General features: G+C 37.3%; 2 protein-coding genes across 3 annotated transcripts in view; one reads left to right on the plus strand and one right to left on the minus strand.

Moving 5' to 3' along the window:
• The window catches only part of LOC103100322 (protein kinase C zeta type-like), a 56,319-nt gene that overhangs the window by 11,670 nt on the left and 21,596 nt on the right, over positions 1–23,053 (plus strand). For both annotated transcript variants that reach the window (XM_056798707.1, XM_056798708.1), the window contains exons 3-8: positions 2,027–2,065; positions 16,239–16,366; positions 16,488–16,555; positions 17,670–17,839; positions 18,626–18,664; positions 19,845–19,961. In XM_056798707.1, coding sequence (XP_056654685.1) covers positions 2,027–2,065; positions 16,239–16,366; positions 16,488–16,555; positions 17,670–17,839; positions 18,626–18,664; positions 19,845–19,961 — 561 coding nt within the window. The remainder of the gene's footprint in view (positions 1–2,026; positions 2,066–16,238; positions 16,367–16,487; positions 16,556–17,669; positions 17,840–18,625; positions 18,665–19,844; positions 19,962–23,053) is intronic.
• LOC103102546 (transient receptor potential cation channel subfamily M member 2-like) overlaps positions 20,885–23,053 on the minus strand; it is an 84,245-nt gene continuing 82,076 nt past the window's right edge. Inside the window, exon 2 of the mRNA XM_056798714.1 lies at positions 20,885–22,309. Coding sequence (XP_056654692.1) covers positions 22,283–22,309 — 27 coding nt within the window. The 3' untranslated portion in view covers positions 20,885–22,282. The remainder of the gene's footprint in view (positions 22,310–23,053) is intronic.

The following is a 23,053-nucleotide window of genomic DNA, read 5'->3' on the forward strand; positions in this document are numbered from 1 at the left end:
CAAGAACTAGGATCATAGAGTGTGTCTCAAACTTGACATCAACCAGTGAAATACCAGCTATGTCCACCAGAAGCAGCTCCCCAGCTTTTTCTGAAGGAAGAATGGGCACTCTATGGCCCTAAGGCTCAGAAGTCACAAGTCTCTCACAACTTCAGCCCGACTTGGCACATGACACTCTTTTCCCTCCAACTCCTATTCCAGTTATTCCTGTAGCCTCTTCCAGTTATACCCATGGCAAAAGAACAGGAGATCTGCTGAAACCGCTACTAGTAACAAACAGACAACTCTGTCTCTTAGCAGCAAAGTCAGACATAATCCTTTCTTCTATGAGCACTGTCACTCGAGCTCCAAGCACTGAGTCAGAAAGCAGCACAAGTCACCCCTTGACCAATTCTTTTTCTGAAGACCCCAAGGTGTCCTTAACCACTGTTTCTGCAGAAAAATCCCGATTAGTCACCTCTATTAAATAGCATCCCTTGACAATCACAGCCCATGGCGGCCAACATACAGAATCAGAGAAAATCTCTCTAATCCCCTTACCCACAGGGATCACAGCCAGAACTTTTACTGTCAAGGTGACAAACAGTACCTATCCTCAGCAATTTCATTGCTCAGCTCAACACCTGAAGTGAATTCAGTTCTGCCTCCTAGTACAATTCCACGGGATATCCCAAAGAGTTTAAGGTCATGACTCTGGAGAGACAGGTGGACTACTGTAAAGATTAAAATTTTGGGGAGACTGAAGCAAGATAGAAATTAGTTTATCTCTGCAAGGAATATTATATTTTTATGAGGTTTATTGAAGAATAAAATATAAAGAAAACACAAGTAAGAAAAGCACGTGTCTAGGCCCAGAGAGCCTATACACGACCACTCACATCTTGCCTGCTAGGTGGAGAGCCGACCACTCACATCTTGCCTGCTAGGTGGAGAGCCGCATGTGCTCTGAAAAGGAAGTAAAAAAGAAGGCTGAGCCTATTCACAACCAGGTTTAAATACCCCATCTCACTCTCGGCCCAGGTGAGAATTCAGTGAGATTCGAGGGCATTCTGGGGAAGTGGAGCAAGGATTTCTGGGGAATGAAGTCCTGGATTCAAGTCTATTTTTACATTATGCTAAACACAGTGACCACTGCCAATGCTGATTCAGGTTCAAATCCAGCTGCTGGGAACCAGGGTGGAGCTATGTATAACTCAAATTCCATTAGTCACCAAAACTCACAAGGGAGGGACATAGAATCCGTATTATTTTTTCATCCTATACTTTAGTCCAGTGGAACTAATTCAATATCAGCTTCCAATTTGATGCCAGGACTAGGGGACAGCCAATAGTCTATGGGTAACATAGGCACAGAGGCCAGCCATTAACTGTGCAATCTCATATCCTCGTATTTATGCAGCACAAACATATGAGTGTGCTGTGGACATTGTCACCCTCAATGGAAAGTAGTCTTTGAGGCCAAGGGTTGTGTCATTTTCCTCTTTGCATCTATAGATTTAAGCACTGAATATTTGTGGATTTGTTTGACAAGGAGACACTGGGGTCTCAGGAAAACAGGCCAAGGAAACAGAGGTTGGACCTCAGACATGTGTCCCATGAATTGATCTCTTTTAAAACCTGACACCTAGCTTTCTAAGCTCTTGGACTTGGATTTAATCATCTAGGAGGTCTCTTGCAGCTCTAAAAATAATAACTAACATCTATATAATGCTTACTTTGAACCAGTCCCTATGCCAAGTGCTTGGCAAACATCTCATTCAATCCTCGCAACAACCTTTGAAGGTAGGTGCTCTTATAACCCCTATTTTTAGGATGAAGAACTTGAAGCAGTCAGAGTCAAGTGATTTGCCCAGAGTACCAGAACTAGTAATGTCTGAGGCTAATTTTGAACTCAGGTCTTTCTGACTCTAAGTCCAGTTCTCTGTCCACTGCACTACTTAACTATTGGATCATAGGTAGATTTATTTTCTTCTGTTTCTCTCCTAAACATAGTCTCTCCTCTCATGGCTGTTTTCTCTCCCTACAGGTTATAAACATCAAATGAGCTTCCCTTGCTTCACAAACAGTGAGTATTCTTATCCTGGCACTGAACAGAGGATACAGTTTGTGCATCCTGACCTTGTTCCAATAGCATCTTAGGAAAGAGAAGCTGGGATAGGAGGGCCAAAGAGAGAGAAAGACACAGAAAATCCTGGTTCCTTTCTCATATTTCAATCCCCACATGTCACCCTGTGACCATGTGAAACAGAAATAGTTTCCCTTGTATTTTATAGCCCCTCCCTATGATCATACATGCTTATCTGGTCCATAGTTTTCATTCATGATCTTTCTTCCTCAGTGCCTCAGAGAAAAACCATCACTTTAGCATTCTCTCTGACTTCATCCTCAGTTCCTCTCACTGCAGGTAGCATTCATTTGAATTTTTGATGAATGCTGGTAAATTTTGCAGCATTTTTTATGAAGTTGAAGCTAGCTACTGGTCCTAGACTCATAAGATGACAGACTTACATCTATAAGTGAACTTCCAGGCTATCTCGTTCAATCTACTCATGATAAAATTAAATAAAAAATTTCCAATGGAAAAAAAGCTATCTTTTCTACCTCCCCTTAAACTATAACTGTAAGAAATACTTATAATCTAATAAAACAAATTATTTCATTAGCCATTTCATAAACATATATCCTATTCTGCCCCCTGAATCCAACACCAATCTGTTCAAAAGTATGCTTCATCAATGATTCTCTGGTATTCTGATTAGTCATGGTAGTGATCAGAATACTTAAATCTTTTAAAGTTATTCATTTTTATGATGTTGTTATTGTATACATTGTTCTTCTGGTGCTACTCACAAGTCTCCTCAGGTTTTTCTGAAAATATCTCAAAATTTATTTTTAAGAAAGCCATGATTTTCTGTCTGAAAACTGGTAGTAAGTATCCATTCCAAGGCAGAAAGAATGTTACAAGCTAGGCAACTGGGGTCAAGTGACTTACCCAGAGTCACACAGCCCAGAAGAATTTCAGGCCACACTTGAACCCAGGACCTCATAACTCTAGAGGTGTCTCTCAGTCCATGGAGTTCTTTGTTCCTCTTCCATAATTTCTTATAGCAAAATAATATTTCATCACACTCATGAACATCAGAACTTGTTCAGTCATTCCCCAACTGATGAGAATATCTCCTCAACTTCTATTCTTTAGTATCCATTCATTCCAATCTTTGCCACATTAAAAATGTTTGGAATATATTCCTTAGGATATCTGGTTCTTTTTCTTTGAACTCTTTGGGATATAGATCTAGTAATGATACTTTTTCAGTCAAAGGGCATACGCATAGTTTCCTGGCATATTTCTAGTTTACTTTCTTAAAATTTGACTCCAATGTACAGCACTGCTCTAACAATAGTATATTAGTAGACCATTTTCTCTATTACCCATATTGGTCCTTTTCCTTTTTTCCAGCATTTCTAATCTTATCGGCTTATGTGAAACATCTAAATTATTTTAATTTTCATTCTATAATTATCAGTTATTTGGACAATTTCTTCACATAGATACAGTTTCTTCATTGAGACTCCCTATTCATAATCTTTGACTAGTATTGGAGAATCAATTTGATTTTTTCAAAATTAAGTTTTTCTGTTATATGTAACAACAGTTTCTAAATTTTTTTTAAAATATATTTTATTTGATCATTTCCAAGCATTATTCGTTAAAGACATAGATCATTTTCTTTTCCTCCCCCCCCACCCCCCATAGCCGACGCGTAAGTCCACTGGGCATTAGATGTATTCTTGATTTGAACCCATTGCTTTGTTGATAGTAATTGCATTAGAGTGCTGTCCCCCTTTTCATCTTTAATGCTGTGAATTTGCTTTTCTTCCTTCCTTTTTTTAATTAGATTGACCAGTACTTTGTCTATTTTGTTTGTTTTTTCAAAGTACCAGCTTCTTGTCTTATTTATTAAATCAATAGTTCTATCACTTTCGATTTTATTAATTTCTCCCTTAATTTTTAGGATTTCTAATTTGGTTTTCTGCTGGGGGTTTTTAATTTGATCGCTTTCGAGTTTTTTCAATTGCATTTCCAATTGATTGATCTCTGCTCTCCCTTGTTTGTTAATATAAGCTTTCAGGGATATGAATTTGCCTCTGATTACCGCTTTGGCTGCATCCCAAAAGGTTTGAAAGGATGTTTCGCCATTGTCATTTTCCTTGATGAAATTATTAATTGTTTCTATGATTTCTTCTTTAACTTAACAGTTTTGGAGTATCATATTGTTTAATTTCCAATTGGTTTTAGATTTGGCTTTCCATGTACCATTACTAATCATTATTTTTATTGCCTTGTGATCTGAGAAGGCTGCATTCATTATTTCTGCTTTTTTGCATTTGTGTGCTATGTTTCTGTGACCTAATGTATGGTTAATTTTTGTGAATGTGCCATGTGGTGCTGAGAAGAAGGTGTATTCCTTTTTATCCCTATTTATTTTTCTCCATATGTCTATTAATTCTAATTTTTCTAAGATTCCATTCACTTCTTTTACCTCTTTCTTATTTATTTTTTGATTTGATTTATCTAAATTTGATAATGGTTGGTTTAAGTCTCCCACTAGTATGGTTTTATTGTCTATTTCTTCCTTCAATTCTCCTAGTTTCTCCATTAGAAATTTGGGTGCTATATTACTTGGTGCATACATGTTGATTAATGATATTTCCTCGTTGTCTAGAGTCCCTTTTAACAAAATATAATTAACTTCCCTATCCCTTTGGATCAGGTCTATTTTTGCATTGGCTTTATCAGATATCATGATTACCACTCCTGCCTTCTTTCTATCAGTTGAGGCCCAGAAGGTCTTACTCCATCCTTTAATTCTGACCTTGTGGGGGTCAACCCGCCTCATGTGTGTTTCTTGAAGACAACATATGGTAGGGTTTTGGATTCTAATCCATTCTGCTATTCGTCTACTTTTTATGGGTGAGTTCATCCCATTCACGTTCAAAGTAATGATTGTCATTTGTGGACTCCCTGGCATTTTGATTGCCTTCCCTAATTCTAACCTTTTCTTCTTCGGCTCTACCTTTTAGTCCAGTGATTTACTTTGAATCAGTCCCCTTGTCCCCTCCCTTGATGTTTCCCTTTTTAGTCCCTCCCTTTTTCTTCCCTCCCCCTCCCCCCTCTCTTTAACTCCCTTTTTGTTCTCCCTCTCCCCCTCCCCCCTTGGTTTTCCCTTCTCCTTACCCTTGTTTGGTAAGATAGAATTCAAGATCCCAATGGATCTGGATGTTTTTCCCTCTCAGAGTTGATTTCCCTGAGATTGAGGTTTAAGTAACCCCCCCCTCTCTTCCTCTCCTTCTTATAGGAGTTTTCTTCCCCTCCCCTTCCCATGTGAATCTTTGTGTGAGAATGATTATTCTATTTGGTCTTTCTTTACCCCCTATTTATACATTACATTTCCCCCACATATTAGTATACGTAGATTGATATAAATGTAGTCCTTATAGAAGAGAGTTTGAGTAAAAGAAGAAGATAACATTTTTCCCCTTCCCTTAATATTTACCTTTTCAGGTATTCCTTGCTCTTTGATTTTCAGTATCAAACTTTCCACAGAGCTCTGGTCTTTTCTTTGCAAAAAGTTGGAAGTCTTCTATTTTGTTGAATGCCTATACTTTCCCTTGGAAGTATATAGTCAGTTTTGCTGGGTAGCTGATTCTTGGTTGGAGACCCAGCTCTCTTGCCTTTCTGAAGATCATGTTCCATGCCTTACGATCATTCAGAGTAGAACTTGCAAGGTCTTGTGTGACCCTGATTGGCTTTCCTTTATATCTAAATTGTCTTTTTCTGGCTTCCTGTAGGATTTTTTCTTTTGTTTGATACCTTTGGAATTTGGCAATTACATTCCTGGGAGTTGTCTTTTGGGGGTTTAGTGTAGAAGGTGTTCTGTGAGCTCTGTCAGTGGCTGTATTGCCCCCTTGTTCTAGAATATCTGGGCAATTTTCTTTGATTATATCTTGTATCACCATGTCCAGTTTGGTGTTTATTTCTGGCTTTTCTGGGAGTCCAATTATTCTTAAATTATCCCTTCTCCCTCTATTTTCCAGATCTATCACCTTGTCGGTGAGATATTTTATGTTCTCTTCTAATTTCTTGGTGTTTTGGCTTTGCTTTATTAATTCTTGCTCTTTTACATGATCGTTGTCTTCCAGCTGCCTGATTCTGGCCTTTAAAGCCTGGTTTTCCTTTTCAGTTTCATCATACCGGTTTTGTAGATGCGTGAATTTCTTTTGCATTATTTCCAACTTTTCCTCCCAGAAGGCTTCCATCTTTTTGGTCATTTCTGATTCAAATTCTTCATAGGTTTGTGGAGAGTTTCCATTTCCTTTGGAAGGTTTTGGAGCATTTTCTTGTATATTATCTTCTATCTGCTCTGTATTTTGTATTTTGGCTCCATAGAATGTGTCCAAAGTTGCCCCTTTCTTCTTATTTTTCTTGGTATTTTGGGGCTTCTGTGCTTCTGTGGAGTTTGCCATCTCTGAATGTGGAGGATTAGCTTTTCTTATCTCTGTCTGGTGTTCAGAAGCTTTAGTCCTGGGCAGATGGTTCTATGAGCTTTCCCTGGGTTAAACTGAATATGCCTCACTGGAACTAGAATGGAAGGGTCAGACCACGTTGCTTTCCGGAAGTTGCCTTCAGAATCGCTGGCCATGAGGCTGTTTTGTTGGCCTGCGGGGGGATGGGCTGCAGCTTCCCCAAGCTCCGAGGGCAGGGACTTTCACTGAGACTTTGATAGCAGGATCCAGCCCCTGAGGCTGTCTTGCTCTAGGCAGTGACTTTCACTGGGACTCGGATAGAGGGCCCTGAGGGTTGTTGTTCCGAGGACCCTGCTCTCTGAGCCGGGCCGGGCTGCGGCTTCCCGGAGCCTTGGACTCTGTGCTCCTACCCCTGAGGTCCGAGTGATCTCGGGTTCTGGCTTTTGAGGGGAGCCGTACCTTTTGAACCGGGTCCAGGTCCAGGAGGAGGGTTCCCAGGGTCTGGGCTGTTGATCGTTTTGAATTTCGGCACCTTAGGAGCTTATAGTTTGAGATCGGTCGGGAAGGGTTTTCCAGAGATCTGAGCTTTAGCTTTCTCTAAGCCGCCATCTTAACCGGAAGTCCCCAGTTTCTAAATTTTTTAAGGATCATTGAGACACAAATTCCCCCACCCACTCCCCAATTTTGAAATAGTAAGTAAATAATATGTAGATTTTACATATGTAAATATATAAAAATTTTGCATATTAAACCTTTTATGAAATGAAACTGAAATTAAAAAAAATTATAAGGTGAAAATGCTCCTGTTTTCTTCTGGATTTAGAATTCATCAGTTCTTTTTCCCTGGAAGCAGATGGCATTTTAAAAAATCACGAGTCCTGAGGGAAAGTTTTGGATCATTATATTGCTGAGAAATAACTGTTATTCACAGTTGTTCATTTTACTGCATTACTGTCACTGTCTTCAATGTCCTCCTGGTTCTGTTTATTACCCTATGCTTTAATTCCTGTAAATCTTTCCAGGTTTTTCTGAGTTCCTCCTTTTTTTTTCTAATATCACAATAGTATTCCATAACAATCATATAATATAACTTTGTCATTCCCCAATTGATGGATATCCTTTCATTTGCCAATTATATACCCCTCATATCCCCCTCATATCCCCCAAAAAGAGCTGCTTAAAATATTTTTTGCACATATAACTTCTTGCCCCTCCCCCCCTTTTCATCTCTTTGGTAAAGAAACCTAATAATGGTATTACTGGCTCAAAGAGTATGTACTGTTATAGGCCTTTGCCTTTGGGCATAATTCCAAATTGCACTCTAGAATGGATAAATAAGTTCACATATTCCATAAAAGGGCATTAGTGTCTCAACTTTTCCATTTGCCCTCCAAGTTTTGTCATTTTCTTTTCTTCCATCATAGGAAATATTTTTTTCATTGTAAATTATTTATTTAATCAATTTTGAACATTATTCCTTGGTTACAAGAATAATATTCTTTCCCTGCTTTCCGTCCCCCCAACCTTCTAGTAGCTGACATGCAATTCCACTGAGTATTACCTGTGTCCTTGATAAAACCCCATTTCCATGTTGTTGGTGTTTGCATTAGGATGTTCATTTAGAATCTTCATCCCCAATCATATCGCCTCGACCCATGTAATCAAGCAATTGTTTTTCTTCTGTGATTCTTTTCCCACAGTTTTTTACTCTGAATGTGGATAGTGTTCTTTCTCATAGATCCCTCCGATTTGTTGAGGATCACTGCATTGCCACTAATGGAGAAGTCCATTACATTCGATTATACCACAGTGTATCGGTCTCTGTGTACAATGTTCTCCTGGTTCTGCTCTTTTCACTCTGCATCAATTCCTGGAGGTCATTCCAGTCCCCATGGAATTCCTCCAGTTCATTATTCCTTTGAGCACAATAGTATTCCATCACCAAGAGATACCACAATTCCTTCAGTCATTCCTCCAAATGAATGGCATTCCTTCCTTTTCCAATTTTTTTGCCACAATAAAGAGCCCCAGCTCTGAATATTCTTGTACAAGTATTTTTCCTTTTTATCTCTTTGGTGTACACACCCCAGCAGTGATCAAAGGGCAGAGAGTCTTTTAAAGCCCCTTGGTCATAGTTCCAAATTGCCTTCCAGAATGGTTGGATCAATTTACAACTCCACCAGCAATGCATTAATGTCCCAACTTTGCCACATCCCCTCCAGCATTCAGATTGGATGAATAAGTTAACAAATTCCACTACAGGGCATTAGTGTCTCAACTTTTCCATATCCTCTCCAAGTTTTGTCATTTTCCTTTTCTTCCATAATAGCCAATCTCTGATGAGTTGTAGAGTGACAACTTAGAGTTGCTTTAATTTGCAATACTCTATATTATAGTGGTTTAGAACATATTTTGCACATCTGAAGAGAACATTAATTACTTTGAGAATTCCCTCTTCATCTCCTTTGACCAATTTTCATTTTGGGAAAGATTTGTATTCTTGTATATTCTACTCATTTCTCTACGTATTTGAGAAATAAGTCTCTTATTAGAGAGATGTGTAAATTTTTTTTTTTGCTTCATTTTGATTAGTGAATATGAGAGTCTCCATCTTATTTACTCCTGGTTATGTTCTGGCCTCCATTTCCCCCAATTTGCGCTCTTTTCTTATCAGTTCTTTTAACCCCTTCTCTTACTCCCTTCACTTCCTTCTGTAATGCAGGGTAAATAGATTTTTAATACACACACATATGCTTTTTTTTCTTCATCTTTTGATTTTCTTTGATTATTTCTTGATATCTCATGGACTCATTATCTTCCACTTTCAGAATTGTCATTTTTAATGTCTGATTTTTTTCCATTTTTATTTTTTAATTAATTAATTAAGAATATTTTTCCACTGTTGCGTGATTCCTGTTCTTTCTACCTCCTGCCTCCCAGAGCTGAAAAACAATTCCACTGTATTATACAATTATTATTGTTCAAAACCTATTTCCCAATTACTAATAAAGTGATTTTTAAAAGTCAAAATCAGGACTTCTGGGTTAAGATGGCTGCTGTGTCTAAGCAGGACTTTTACTCTCCAAACCACCAACCAATATAGAATACCTCAAAAGGACAAAAAACCAAGTTCAGATGAAAAAAGGAATACCACAGTAGAACTCAGCATTGAAATGACAGTCGGAGCCAGCGAATCATAATCTGAATCAACTCTAGCTCCTTGGGAACTAATTAAGACCACCAGGGACTTCTTACCCCAGAAAGCAGCTAAACTTTTAGAACTCCAGAAGACTGAAGTTTGTAAACCTTGGGTACAGAGATAGAGCAGGGAGATATATCACCTCTAATTAAGAGGCAATTCAGGTAATCATTAAAAACTATTTTGCTCAATTATCTGGCAATATAAATATGGAAATCTAGGTGATATAGATGAATATTTACAAAAATATCAATTGCCTAGATTAACAAAAGAAAGCATAGAATACTTAAATAATCCCATATCAGAAAAAGAAATTGAATAAGCAATCAAAGAACTCCCTGAGAAAAAATCCACAAGACCAGATGGATTGACAAATGAATTCTATCAATCATTCAAAGAACAACTAATCCCAATACTATTGAAAATATTTAAAATAATGAGAAAAGAAAAAGACTTCTACCAAATTCCTTTTATGACACAAACATGCTACTGATTCCAAAGCCACATAGATAAAAAACAGAGAAAGAAATCTACAGACCAGTCTCCCTAATGAAAAATTTTAAATAGAATATTAGAAAAAAGAATCCAGCAAGTCATCATGAGGGTTATTCATTATGATCAGGTGGGATTTATACCAGGAATGCAAGGATGTTTCAGTATTAGGAAAACCATTCATATAATAGACCATATCAACAAGCAAACCAACGAAGTAACATTATTATCTCAATAGATGCAGAAAAAGCTTTTGACAAAATACAACAGTTATTCCTATTGAAAACACTAGAATGCATAGGACTAGAAGGACTTTTCCTAAAACTAATGAACAGTATAAATATATCCAAAACCATCAGTAAGCATCATCTGCAATGAGGATAAATTAGAATCATTCGCAATAATAAAAAGAGTGAAACAAGGATGGGCCCTATATAACCTCTATTATTTAACATTGTACTAGTAACACTAGCTATAGAAATTAAAGAAGAAAAAGAAATTTATTAAAATAGGCAGTGGGGAGAACAAGCTATCACTCTTTGCAGATGATATGATGGTCTACTTAAAGAATCCTAGGGAATCCACTAAAAAGCTGATGAAAAAATCAACAACTTTAGAAAAGTTGCAGCATACAAAAGGAACCCACATAAATCATCAGCATTTCTATATATTTCCAACACACACAGGCAGCAGATGTTAGAAAGAGAAATTCCATTTAAAAGCACCCTAGACAATATAAATTAATTAGGAATCTATTTGCAAAGACAAAGAGAGGAATTATACAAACACAACTACAAAATACTTTCTACCAAACTAAAACTAGATCTAAACAATTGGAAAAATATTAATTGATCATAGGATTAGCTAACTTAATAAAAATGATCATCTTACCCACATTAATTTACTTATTTAGTGCCATGCCTATGAAACTACCAAGAAAACTTTTTTCTGCATTTGAAAAAAAAAAACTATGACAAAGTTAATTTGGAAGCACAAAAGATCAAGAATATCAAGGTTAATAATGAAAAAAAATGTGAAGGAAGGTTGCCTAGCAGTACCAGATCTTAAACTTATACTATAAAGCAATGGTCATCAAAACAATATGGTACTGGCAAACAGACAGAAGGAGAGGATCAGTAGAATAGGCTTGGGGTAAGTGACCTCAGGAAGACAGTCTATGATAAACTCAAAGGTCCCAGCTTTTGGAACAAAAATGCACTATTTGACAAAAACTGCTGGGAAAATGGGAAAATACTATGGGAGAGATTAGGTTTAGATCAGTATCTCACACCCCACAACAAGATAAACAAAGAATGGGTGAATGACTTGAATATAAAGAAGGAAACTATAAATAAATTTAGTGAACACATAATAGTATACTTGCCAGTCTTTAGGAAAGGAAATAATTTAAGACCAAGCAAAAAATCACAAAATGTAAAATAAATAACTTTGATTACATTAAATTAAAAAGGGTTTGTTCAAACAAACCAATGCAACCAAAATCAGATGGGAAGCAAAAATTGGGAAATATTTTTTATAAGAAACCACTGACAAAGGTCTAACTAATCCAATATATAGACCTTAATCAATTGTATAAAAAATCAAGCCATTCCCCAATTGATAAATGGGCAAGGGATGGGACATGAATAGACAATTTTCAGATAAAGGAATCACAACTATCAATAAGCACATGAACAAATGTTCTAAATCTCTCATAATGAGAGAAATGCAAATCATAACAACTATTATTTACCACTTCACACCTAGCAGATTAGCTAACATGAAAGAAAAGGAAAATAACAAATGTTGGAGGGGATGTGGTAAAATTGGGACATTAATACATTACTGGTAGAGTTGTGAATTGATCCAACCATTTTGGATGGCAATTTGGAACTATGCCCAAAAGGTTTTTAAAGACTGTCTTCCCATTGATCCAGCCATATAACTGCTGGGTTTATAATTCCCCAAAGACATCAAAGGGAAAAAGACTTGTACAAAAATAATTATAGCTGTGTTCATTGTGGTGGCAAAAAAGTGAAAAATGAAAGGTGTTCCCTTCAAATGGGGAATGGTTTAACAAATTGTGGTATCTGTTGTTGATGGAATAGTATTGTGCTATAAAGAATTATGAACTGGAAGGATTCCATGTGAACTGAACAACCTCCAGGAAGTGATGCAGAGTGAAAAGAGCAGAACCAGGAGAACATTATACACAGAAACTGATACACTGTGGTTCAATTGAATGCAATGGACTTCTCTATTAGCAGTAATGCAATGATCCAAGACAATTCTGAGGAACTTTTGGGAAAGATAGCTATCCACATTCAGAGGAAGAACTGTGGGAATAGAAACACAAAAGAAAAACATCTGCTTGATTACATGGGTTGTTGGGGATATGATTGGGATGTAGACTCCGAACAATCACCATAGTGCAATCAAAATTTGGAAACAGGTATTCATCACTATATATTTCCTTAATACATGTGACTTAGAATCATTTTGTAGTCCTTATCTTTCCTTGATAAATCAATGACACAAGTAAAACGCAGTGGAATTGTGTGGTGGCTATGGGGGAGGAGGAGGGGAGGGAAAGAACACGAACCATGTAACCATGGGAAAATCTTCTAAATTAATTAATTAAATGAATTTTTTTCATTTCAATGTAAAAAATATAATGTCCAAAAGTCAAAATCCCCAATCATTATCCCAATCAGATCATATGATGAATCATAAGTTTTTCTTAAGCATTTCTGCAATCACCCCTCTTTCTCTGGATGTAGGTAGCATTCTCTTATAAGTCCCTATAAATTGTCCTAGAACCTTGCATTGCTACTAGTAGAGAAGTTCATTACATTTGATTATGACACAATGAATCAGTCTCTGTGTACCATGTTCTACTTCTGATCATTCTCTCTGCATCTTTCTGAAGGTATCTTTCTGATTCACATGGAATTCCTTCAGTTCAACAATCCTTTCAACACAATACTATTCCATCACCATCAGATACCACAATTTTTCAGCAATTTTCCCATTGATGGACAACAGATGATTTTCTTGAGTGAGGTTTTGTAGTTCATATTCCCTTTGGCCAATTGTACTATCTAAAGTTGTTTTCCTCAGCAAATTTTTATACCTCTTTTTTTCTCCTAGTGTTAATTTTGCCTTTCAAGAAATTCTTCAGTGTATTTTTGTGTATCTTGTTCCATATAGCCAATTCTACTTTTTGAAAGAGTTCATCTCTTCTTTGAATTTTTATAAAATGTCTTTTACCATTTCGTATATTCTGATTTGAAAGATGTTCATTTCTTCAATATTGTTTGTGCCTTCTTTAATAAGGTGTTGACTTTTTACATGAATATCCTATATCACTGTCATCACTTCTCCTGAATTTTCTTCTACCTCTCCTACTGGATCATTAAATCTCTTTTTTGAGCTTCTTCCATCAATTCGTTTTTAGGCTTGAGAGCAATTCTTATTTTTATTGCAAAGTTTGCATGCAGAGGCATTGATTTTGTGTAGACTTCTACTGAGTTTGTGTTTTGGTTTTCTCTGTCACCAAAATAGCTCTCTGTGTTGAATTTCTTTTTCATCTTTTTGCTCATTTCCAGCCCTTTCCTTTCCATTTAAAAAAGACAGTTAAAATTGAATCTGTACCTGTGGTGATGTGAGTACTGCTCCAAGTTTAAGGTTCTTTGTACAGCTGCCCTCAGAGTTAAATCTGGGGATCAATCTGCTTATGGCCCTTCAAATTTGGAATCATGAAAGCAATGGTGTTTTCAATACCCTTCTGCTCTATATTCTGCCTTGTGAGTAACCTTAAGCACCCTTTTCTCCCCTGGAACAGTGACCAGGGAGAGTCTGATTCTCTCCTGTGGCTACAAGCACTGGTCTCTGCTAGCCCTCTCCACCCTGAGAATCTCTCCCACAGACTGGGATCTGAATATAAGCAATGCAACAAGAATTGCCTTAAGAGTGAGTGAAGGGACCCCATGTAATCTCCTTCTAAGCAATTGTCTGATCCCCCACTCATTTATTATCTGGGGCTTAATGCTCTAGAAGCCTTTCCTGTTACTTCAGTTGTGGTCAAGGCCTGCTGGCTTGGTGGTCCTGCCCTGGTGCAATGTGTTCCACTTCTACCTCTACCACAGTCCATCCCATCTGTCCTGCTAGCTTTTCTAAGTTGTTTTGTGCTGGAAAATCAGTTGTCTTTTTTGTGTTATAATACTGCTCCAGAATTCATTGTAAGACATTTTATCAGGATTTTAAAGGGTAATTTGATAGAGATCAGGTGAGAGATCACTATATTCTCTATCAATTTGACTCTGCACTTGGCTTTTATTCTTATAAATTTGAATTAGAAATGAGACCCCTAGCAGAAGAATTTGAAGCAAATATTTTTCCCCTCAAATACCTGATTCCCTTCTAATTTTACTACATTGGTATTGTTTTGAGGGGAAAACAATTTAATTTCATGTAAGCAACATTATCCATTTTACCTTGCTGTCCTATATATCCCTCATGTGACCATGAACTCTCCCCTGTCCATTAATATGTGAGTCAAAAATTTCCCCGTTACTCTCATTTCTTTTATATCAACTTTTGTATCTAAATCATGAACCCATTTGGAATTTATTTTGTTATGTGATGCAAGAATATTGGTCCATTCCTAATTTCTGCAAAATGAATTTTCAGTATTTTCAGGAATTTTTGTTATGTAATCAGTACTTAACATTGAAAATGGATTAACCTCCTCATTTTACTTGTGAGGAAACTAAGGCAAAAACATAGGACGTGGCAGGGCCACAATTTGAACCCAGGTCTTCTTTCAAGATATGTTCCATGGTCTCTCACAATGTGAGGTGTTACTCCTCCTTTGTGTAATGAATCAGTTGAGAAATAGAGTTGAGACCTGCTATGTGCTCAGTCCCACATGCCTAGGAGTCACATAGCAGTCTGCCATTGCATGGAGGCTTGTTTATTACATAGTTTAGTGATCACATACTTCTTTGGCACACAGTCAATTTTATACATATATGTTTCCATGCAACTTAACAGCAAACACCAAGCCTAAGTAAATACTCAATGAAACATTGTTGCTATAGATGAATGACATAACAACAGTGTGATCTAGATGTTAGTTATCCCTGATCTTAGGATAGTCATTGTTACTTTTGGTCAGCTTTCACAATCAATCACAATTACTTAGGATATGGATAACAAAACATTTCATACCTAGGTGCATGATTAGAAGGTTAATTTGAGACAGACCAGATTTGGGGTTTCCTTCAATTTACATGTTCAATTTTTTTTGGTGTTACTTTAAAGCACCTGGCAATGTTGCCTGGTTTCTATCTGCAGTGGAGTGTGTCTTGAAGGTTATTGATGTTCTTGGCTTCCCTGGCTTGTAATAAAAGTGAATGTAACAGTGGAGATGAAAAAGAAGGGGGATAATGATCTTTATGTTTATTTCTGTGAATGTAAACTTTTAGGGTAATAATCTGGGAGGATTAAGGTATGGTATGTATATGTGTGTTAATCCTATAAGTATTTGCTCTCATAGTACTTCTCCTGTATTGGGGAGGAGACAATCATCTTAACGAGACCATTGTAGTAAGGGATGTTGGAGAGAGAGAGAAGTCACTGAGAGGGATCAGTGGGAACCTCATTTTCAAGGAGCTGCCTTGCCAGGCTCCCATCTCCCAAACTGTGACTTTGCCAGACAGTAAGGATTTGTCAGCTTCCCTCAGTCTTCTAACTCCAAGTCCACAATTTTTAACACTGCTAAAAAAATTGTGTATGGCTGGAGGGATCCTCAGAATTTCATTAGTGGGTTCATTCTGCTGAGATTTCCTCTGAGGAAGGACTTGAACAGTGCCACCTGGAACAATGATGATGATCATTGTAATGATCATCACAATAACTAACTTTTAGATAGAACTTGAAGGTTTACAAAGCATTTCCTCTCATTTGAATGACATTTGCAAGTCTCAGCCAATGGGATACCTTTCCTTTTGTACAGTATCATGGAGCTCTTGCTACAAAACCTTCAAACTCAGCTTCACTATTACCAACATGTTTTACACAACAAAGATGAATCAAAAGGACACCAGAACATTCAAGGCTGCTGAGCATATCCTACAAATCTTGGTGAGATTCTACTCCCATTCCCTTCTACCTCCTCTGTCCCATGCTACCTTCCTTAGCCCTGTGTATTCAGGCTTGTTCTAGCCAGGTATACAGAAGTCCCCTTCTCTCTTTTTGTTTCCAGCTCAAGGTATTGTTTGGAAGCAGCAAGCTTGGCTCTCAGTATTGTGGATGCAGTGGCCTTTCACTGAGGTGAGATTCCTTCAAGACATCATCAGCTCAGATATTAGGGACCAGCAATTTCCATTTCACTCAGATGTTGCCCAGGCTGTTTCTTCTGCTTCTTAATAGAAATTCCTTCTTTCCCAAGCTGTAATGGATAAAATCTTCCAACCAAGAAGCCATTAAAATATTTTAGACTCCTTATTCTCTTTCTCAGGTAGAAAAATATTCATTCCCCATTACTCTTTCCAAAGATAAGTTTGCAACTGTTTTCACTTTATAACTCCACATGAAAGGAATAACCTAGGAGGCATCAAATGAGTGCTTAGAAAATGATTGATTAATAAATACATATCAACATTACCTTTCTCTAGAATCATATATAGGCTCCAAGCTGGAAGGGACAGTAGAGGTAACCTGGACCATTCTCTTCATTTACAGATGAAAAAATGAAGACCCAAGGAGATCCCAATAACTTTCCCCAGGTCAAAAATAGTCAGAGTTTGAACACTTGATCTTTGATTTTAAATTCATTGTTCTTTCCACTACTCTAAAGAAACTACTGAAAATAATCAGACCCCACAGACACTTGTAAACATACAAATAAGTGATGTTACAGAGCACTGCCAATTCCGTTGTCGTGGATAAGGTGGTAAGTGTGGAATCAGAAAGAACAGAGTTCAAATTTTCTCTCACTTACCAGATGTGTGATGCTATGCAAGTCACATAATCTGCCTTAGCCTCCATTTCTTTCCTCTATAAACTGAGAGGGCTATATTTGATGGCTTCCAATGTCCTTTTCAACTTTAAATCTACAATCATCTCTAAACCTTTATTCCAAGTCAGCCACTTCTCTCAAGAGTGTTCTCTGAATAACTAAATTTCAGAAACTAAACCAGTGGTGTCAAACTCAAAAGGAAATTTCTAAAGCCACTAAATTATACATCAGCAAGGTCCCTATAGCCTGCATTTTGGCTCAGAAAAACATATACATTTATATATATACATATACATATATATATGTATTACTTTATAAATTAATAAGCTAACACATTAAAATTAGATTGGCACTACCCTTAATATAGCTCATGTGACTCCTAGGAAGGTCTGTTTGAAACCACTTGTCTGAAACATTAATTTCCAGGTCTCTGAAGAACAGCATAGCAACTGGAGTAGATATACTCTGCACTTTCAAGAAGGACTCCTCCAACCTTGTCCTGGACAAAAAGGTGGTTTCCTGGGAGCTGACTGAACAGCTCTGTAGAAGAGAGCTAAAACACCTGGTTATAGACAATGATAGCCTCATTGTGAATGGTAACTAGCTTGACTTTTGGGATATGTGCCTCTCTTTCTCTGGGTAGGTTCCCTTTCCAGAAAACAACTCACCTGCCCCAAATTCTTCTTTCCTTTCGGGTCTCCTTTGTTTTCATGGTTTCTCTCTCACTCCTGGGAGCACTGGCCCTCAAAGTGGTGACAAACTATGAAGACATGGGGAGCTCACTTCTCAAGATCAGAAGAGACTGGATTATTTTTAGACTCCTTCAACAAAGAAGTATGCCTTGAATGCCTTCTTGAATGCTGAAGCACCATTTTTCCCCTATGGGCCCCAAACCAACTCCTCTCCATTACTCCTTTAACTTTTTTGCCCACAAAGAGATACCCTACTCAAATTCTCTTCCTCCCTCTCTCCCCCCTCTATCTTTACTTCCCTCTCTCCTTCTCTCTCCTTCTTACTCTCTCTCTCCTTCTCTCTCTCTCTCTCTCTCTCTCTCTCTCTCTCTCTCTCTCTCTCTCTCTCTCTCTCTCTGTCTCTGTCTCTGTCTCTCTCTATCTCTCTGTCTCTCAACTTTCTTTATTTCTTCTATCTTTTCTCCCTCTCTTTTCTCTTTCTTTTTTGGCCTTCTTTTCTGTACCTTTCCCAAAATCTTGTGTTTATGTCTCTTCTGTCCCATTCTCTTTTTTCCTCTGCTATTCTCTTCTTGTCTTCCCTCCTTTCATCTGCTGTCCCTTGCCTCATCCTTCCCTGCCCTCATCTTCTCTCCAAAACTTGTTCCCTCTGAATTTTTCTTTCTTCTTTTCTTTTCCCTTCTCAAACTACAGGGTATCAACATAAGCTGCCAGGAATCAGATCCACAAAGAGTAAGTTTTAGATTTCTTTTTTGTCTGTATCTATATTTATATCATTCTCTTTAATGAGACACTACAATGAAAGATTTTTGTTTATCTTTTTGGGAGTAATGTAGGGCAGAGGATTAAAAGTGGTGTTAGGGATTCTTAGAATTAGATACACTATTAGATATGGCCAAAGTTTAGACTTCATTTACTCATTTGTCTATTCTCTTTTTGCTACTCAAAATATATATAAATAGTTCAAAAGGGAAAATTATCCCATGGGCCTGGGAAAGCAGGCTGTCCCTATCTCTTTCTTGTTCAAAATTAAGAGTCAGACCTTGTGGTCTTTGTAATCTTCTGATACATTGAGGGGATCTCCCAACATTCCAGAGAGACTTGTGGCTCTCCCTTATATTCTTCATTCACCAAAGTTGCCCAATAGTTTTCATTAATAATGTTTTTATTCTCTGCTCCTTCAATAACTACACTCTCTCAAACCAGTGTCTTGCTCGGTTGCTCTCAGATTTGAGACTCATCAGAAAAGAGATGATAGATAAATTTATGTGAGTTTATGAGCACTTGAGTGAAATCCCATAGAAGAAGAGAAGAAGAGCCCAGTTCAAAACCTTGTAGGGCACCTACAGGAAGGACTTAATTAAGTAAGAATCCAGCAAAGGAGACTAAAACAGGATAATCAGAAAAGTCCTAGGACAACCAGGAGAGTTTTGTTATGAAAATTAGAGAATTTGGGTATCAAGGAGTGCAGAGAGCTTAAGAAGAATGAGGATTAAGAAGAAGGCCATTAAGAGATTTTTGCAATTTCATTTGAATGATGAAGTTGAAAACCAGACTGTAGTTAAAAAAAAAGAGTAGGAAGAAGGGAAGTAGAAGCACCTTTCATAGATAGCATTTTCAAAAATTTCAATCCCAAAGGGAAGAGAGAGATAGGAAATGATAGCTATCAGGGATAGATGGATAAAATGAAGGCTGTTTTTCATTTGGGGTTGAAGGAAAGCTGCCAGTAGATGTGGAGAGTTTGAAAACAAAATGAAACAATGGGAATACTAGAGAGATTCTCTGCTGGGTGAAGGATGAAGTAAAGAGAGCACATATTTTGGCATTTCCTTCAGAATATATGGGGACAACATATTGTCCTTTCTACACCCACTCCTGTGGTTGAGATATATGTTTTCATCTATTGTTCTAGGAAGTGAGGTTGGTGTAGGACCTGTCACCCATATCCCAGACCATGGAGAACCAGGAAAAATCATGACATCACTGACTAGTGGCCTCCTGATCCGTGAATCCCCTGTAAATGCTATAGGTAAGAAAATATATTTTCTTTCTTTTATACTGGCATTTATCTTTGCTTTGGGCACTTGTTTTCAATTTTGAGATATGGAGTGACCTTCATAGTCTGAGAACAGGACAATCACTAATGGGCGAAGTTAGTCATTAGGTTGTAAGATTTGACAATTTTCTCTGTCCTATTGCTTTCTGCCCTAAAATTTGCTGTGATAGTAGCCTTTGGATGAAGATCTCATGGGGGATTTTGCTATTTCTTTTGTTTGCTTGGGTGTATACATATAATAGCCTATTCTTTTTCTTTGATCATTTCTCAACTGTGGAATGACTCTTTTAAAAATAATTTTGTTAATTTATAAAACATATACATTCATAATGTGTATTAAATATTATATAGGACACATAAAATTTATAATTGTCCCCTCCAATGTAGAAATATTTTCTTTGTTCCTTATGTGAAAAATTCCCCCATTCTAACTCTTCCATCCCTCTTCGTCCAGTGCTTCCCTCTTTATCATCCCTTCATTCTTTTTTGGAAATCATTCCAATATCATAGACTGATACACATGCTGAAATAGAGAAATATAAACTAAGGAAATTATTTCTTTAGCAATGACTACTCTGGCTGGCTTATGACTATAGAGAGTTGCTAGAGGGAAACTTGAAAACTGTTTGGGAGTAATGGAGGTAGTAATGAGAAATGCTGAGGGATGCTATTACAGGGATGCTACCACACAGGGGAACTGCCCTGGGGAATGCTCTGAGATTTGCCTACTGATCCCTACTGATGGCTGATGGATCAGTATCTGTTTCTAACTTCCTCCTCCCCTTCACTCCCTCCCTTCTCCAACACTCTCCTTCCTGCCTCCCTCACCTCCCACTTCTTCTTGAAGCTTTTGGCTTCTTCCCTCCTCCCTTGAGTAAAGTATAAAGATACTCTTTTCTTTTCCTTTTTCAAGTCAAGGGGTTTATTGGGATAACAGGATAGGAAACTGAGGTAAGAGGGATGAGGATTTCCCTCATCTATAATGAAGGGAGAATTTGAGGGTTTGAGAGAGTAGTCCATTCACAAACTGTGACTCTAAGACAGAGAGATGAAGGACAACAGCTGTTTAAAATCTTCTTTTACTTCACAAAGTCAGCAAGGTCTCTCAGCTTAATTAACCCCAGAAAGAAAACAAAGTCCAAAGTCTCCCAGTTTCTCCTGTCCAGCTCAACTCTCAAAGAGACAACCAACTCCAAAAGCCAATTTCTCCTTCTTCTCCTCTCTCTGTCATAGTTTCTCCTGGCCAGCTTAACTGCCTGAGTCAGAGAGCCAAAGTTAAAGCCAAGTTTCTCCTTCTCCTCTCTGTGGCCAGAAACCCCCAACTGCCACTCCTGGGAACATTCCATTTGGAACCTTCCTCTTGATTGACAGGCAGGTTAGGTCCCCAGCTTGTTTCTTGCATCTTGGCTTACAAGTCCTCTCTCTCTCTCTCCATGTCTCTACCGCAAAGCCCCCCTTTTATTAGCAAAAAATGTAACTTTCATTTTTCAATGATACTTACCTTAATAATTTTATCTATCTTAACTCTTTGCTATCTGAAATATACTCTACCCCCCCCCATTACAAAATGCTAAACTCATCTTAGCTGTTCTATCGAAATGCTAAGCTAAGAATGGGTTATAGGAAAATGGTTACATGAACATAGTTTCACATAACAAAGCAAATAACAATTTCCAAATCATCTCAACAATTCCCCTATCATTAAGAATATGCAAATATTCTAATTCCTAATGTCTATAAATTCACTAAGTAAAATTTCCTATCAGTAATAAATGCTAACCTACAATCATAATACAATATAACTTCCATGCTTCAGAACTTCTATGTCTCTACTTTCTTAAGCCTTAAACAAATTCAATAGGCTATTACTAATGTTAGTAGTCAGACTATTAATAAACTTACTCTAAAAAGTTAGCTCGTTAGTCAATTAGTAAGTTTAGTACAGATTTAAATATATACATCATTCTAAATTTCTGTGCAAACTCATGCAGAAAAGGATATTACTTTCTGTTTGAATTTCCCACAAAAATTTCTCATCAGTGTGTCTTTGTTATCATGCATGTCATGTAATTACCCATTCCATGGATATCTTATTTTGCTATGTAGGATGTACATGCATACATGTGGTGTTTACATGTATGACACAGTCTTACACTTATTCATGGCCAAAATTTCAAAGTTCCAAAGTCCTTCCATGTCCATTCATGTTGCCTGTAGAAACTCTTCCATCCTTTCTGCTCAACATATCACTCTTCTGTCTTCCATCACTTGATTGAAGACTTGTGTTCTTCAAGTCAGGATCCACTGCAATAATCAGGAACCTGGGAACACACAAACAAACCACGAACATGTGTGCAAGTTAGTTTTTTACATATGTGTGCAAGTAAATGTGAAAAGTTACTTTTGCATGGAAGTGAGATGAAATTTTTCAGTAACAGAATGTATCAATTTTTTGTGTGTGCAAGTAAGATAACATGATTTTCTTCATGAATGGGGGTAAGCTTTTTGCATTTGTACATCTTCGTGTTTACAAGTTAGGTCAACTTGTGTTTTTCCTCATGCAAGGGGGTTAGCGTTATGCATAGGTTTTCAAGTCTTTGGTAAGAATAATGACATCAATTTTTTTTTTTCTTTCAAGGAGGTTTATCATATGGTTACTGTATGTAGTTCTTGGATGGTTACTATATGTAGAATTTGGAGATAGTTCTTTTTGTTTTGTTACTATGTCAGGCAGAGACTTTTATATCTTATATTGAGGCTTTGTGGCTGCTAATCTTTCTCATGCAAGGTTTTACTTTCATATTACTGTGTTACTGTCTGTATATTTTCAGGGTTCTATCCTTTCATTATTTTAACTTGTGCAGGGGTCTCTCTACTCTATTCTGGTGGCAAGTATTCATGTGCTTTCCTGTGTTTCTGGTAGGGACTGCATTTGCTTATCAATTATTTTCCTAGGGCTACTCAATATTATGGTTGTGATGCAATTTCACATGTGAAGCATGGAACCATGGATCTCTTTGATCAACTTTTATAGCTATTGGGGTTGTCATTATGACTGTAGTAGG

The sequence above is a fragment of the Monodelphis domestica genome, chromosome 5 (assembly GCF_027887165.1).
Source record: "Monodelphis domestica isolate mMonDom1 chromosome 5, mMonDom1.pri, whole genome shotgun sequence".
NCBI classification, from domain to species: Eukaryota; Metazoa; Chordata; class Mammalia; order Didelphimorphia; family Didelphidae; genus Monodelphis; species Monodelphis domestica.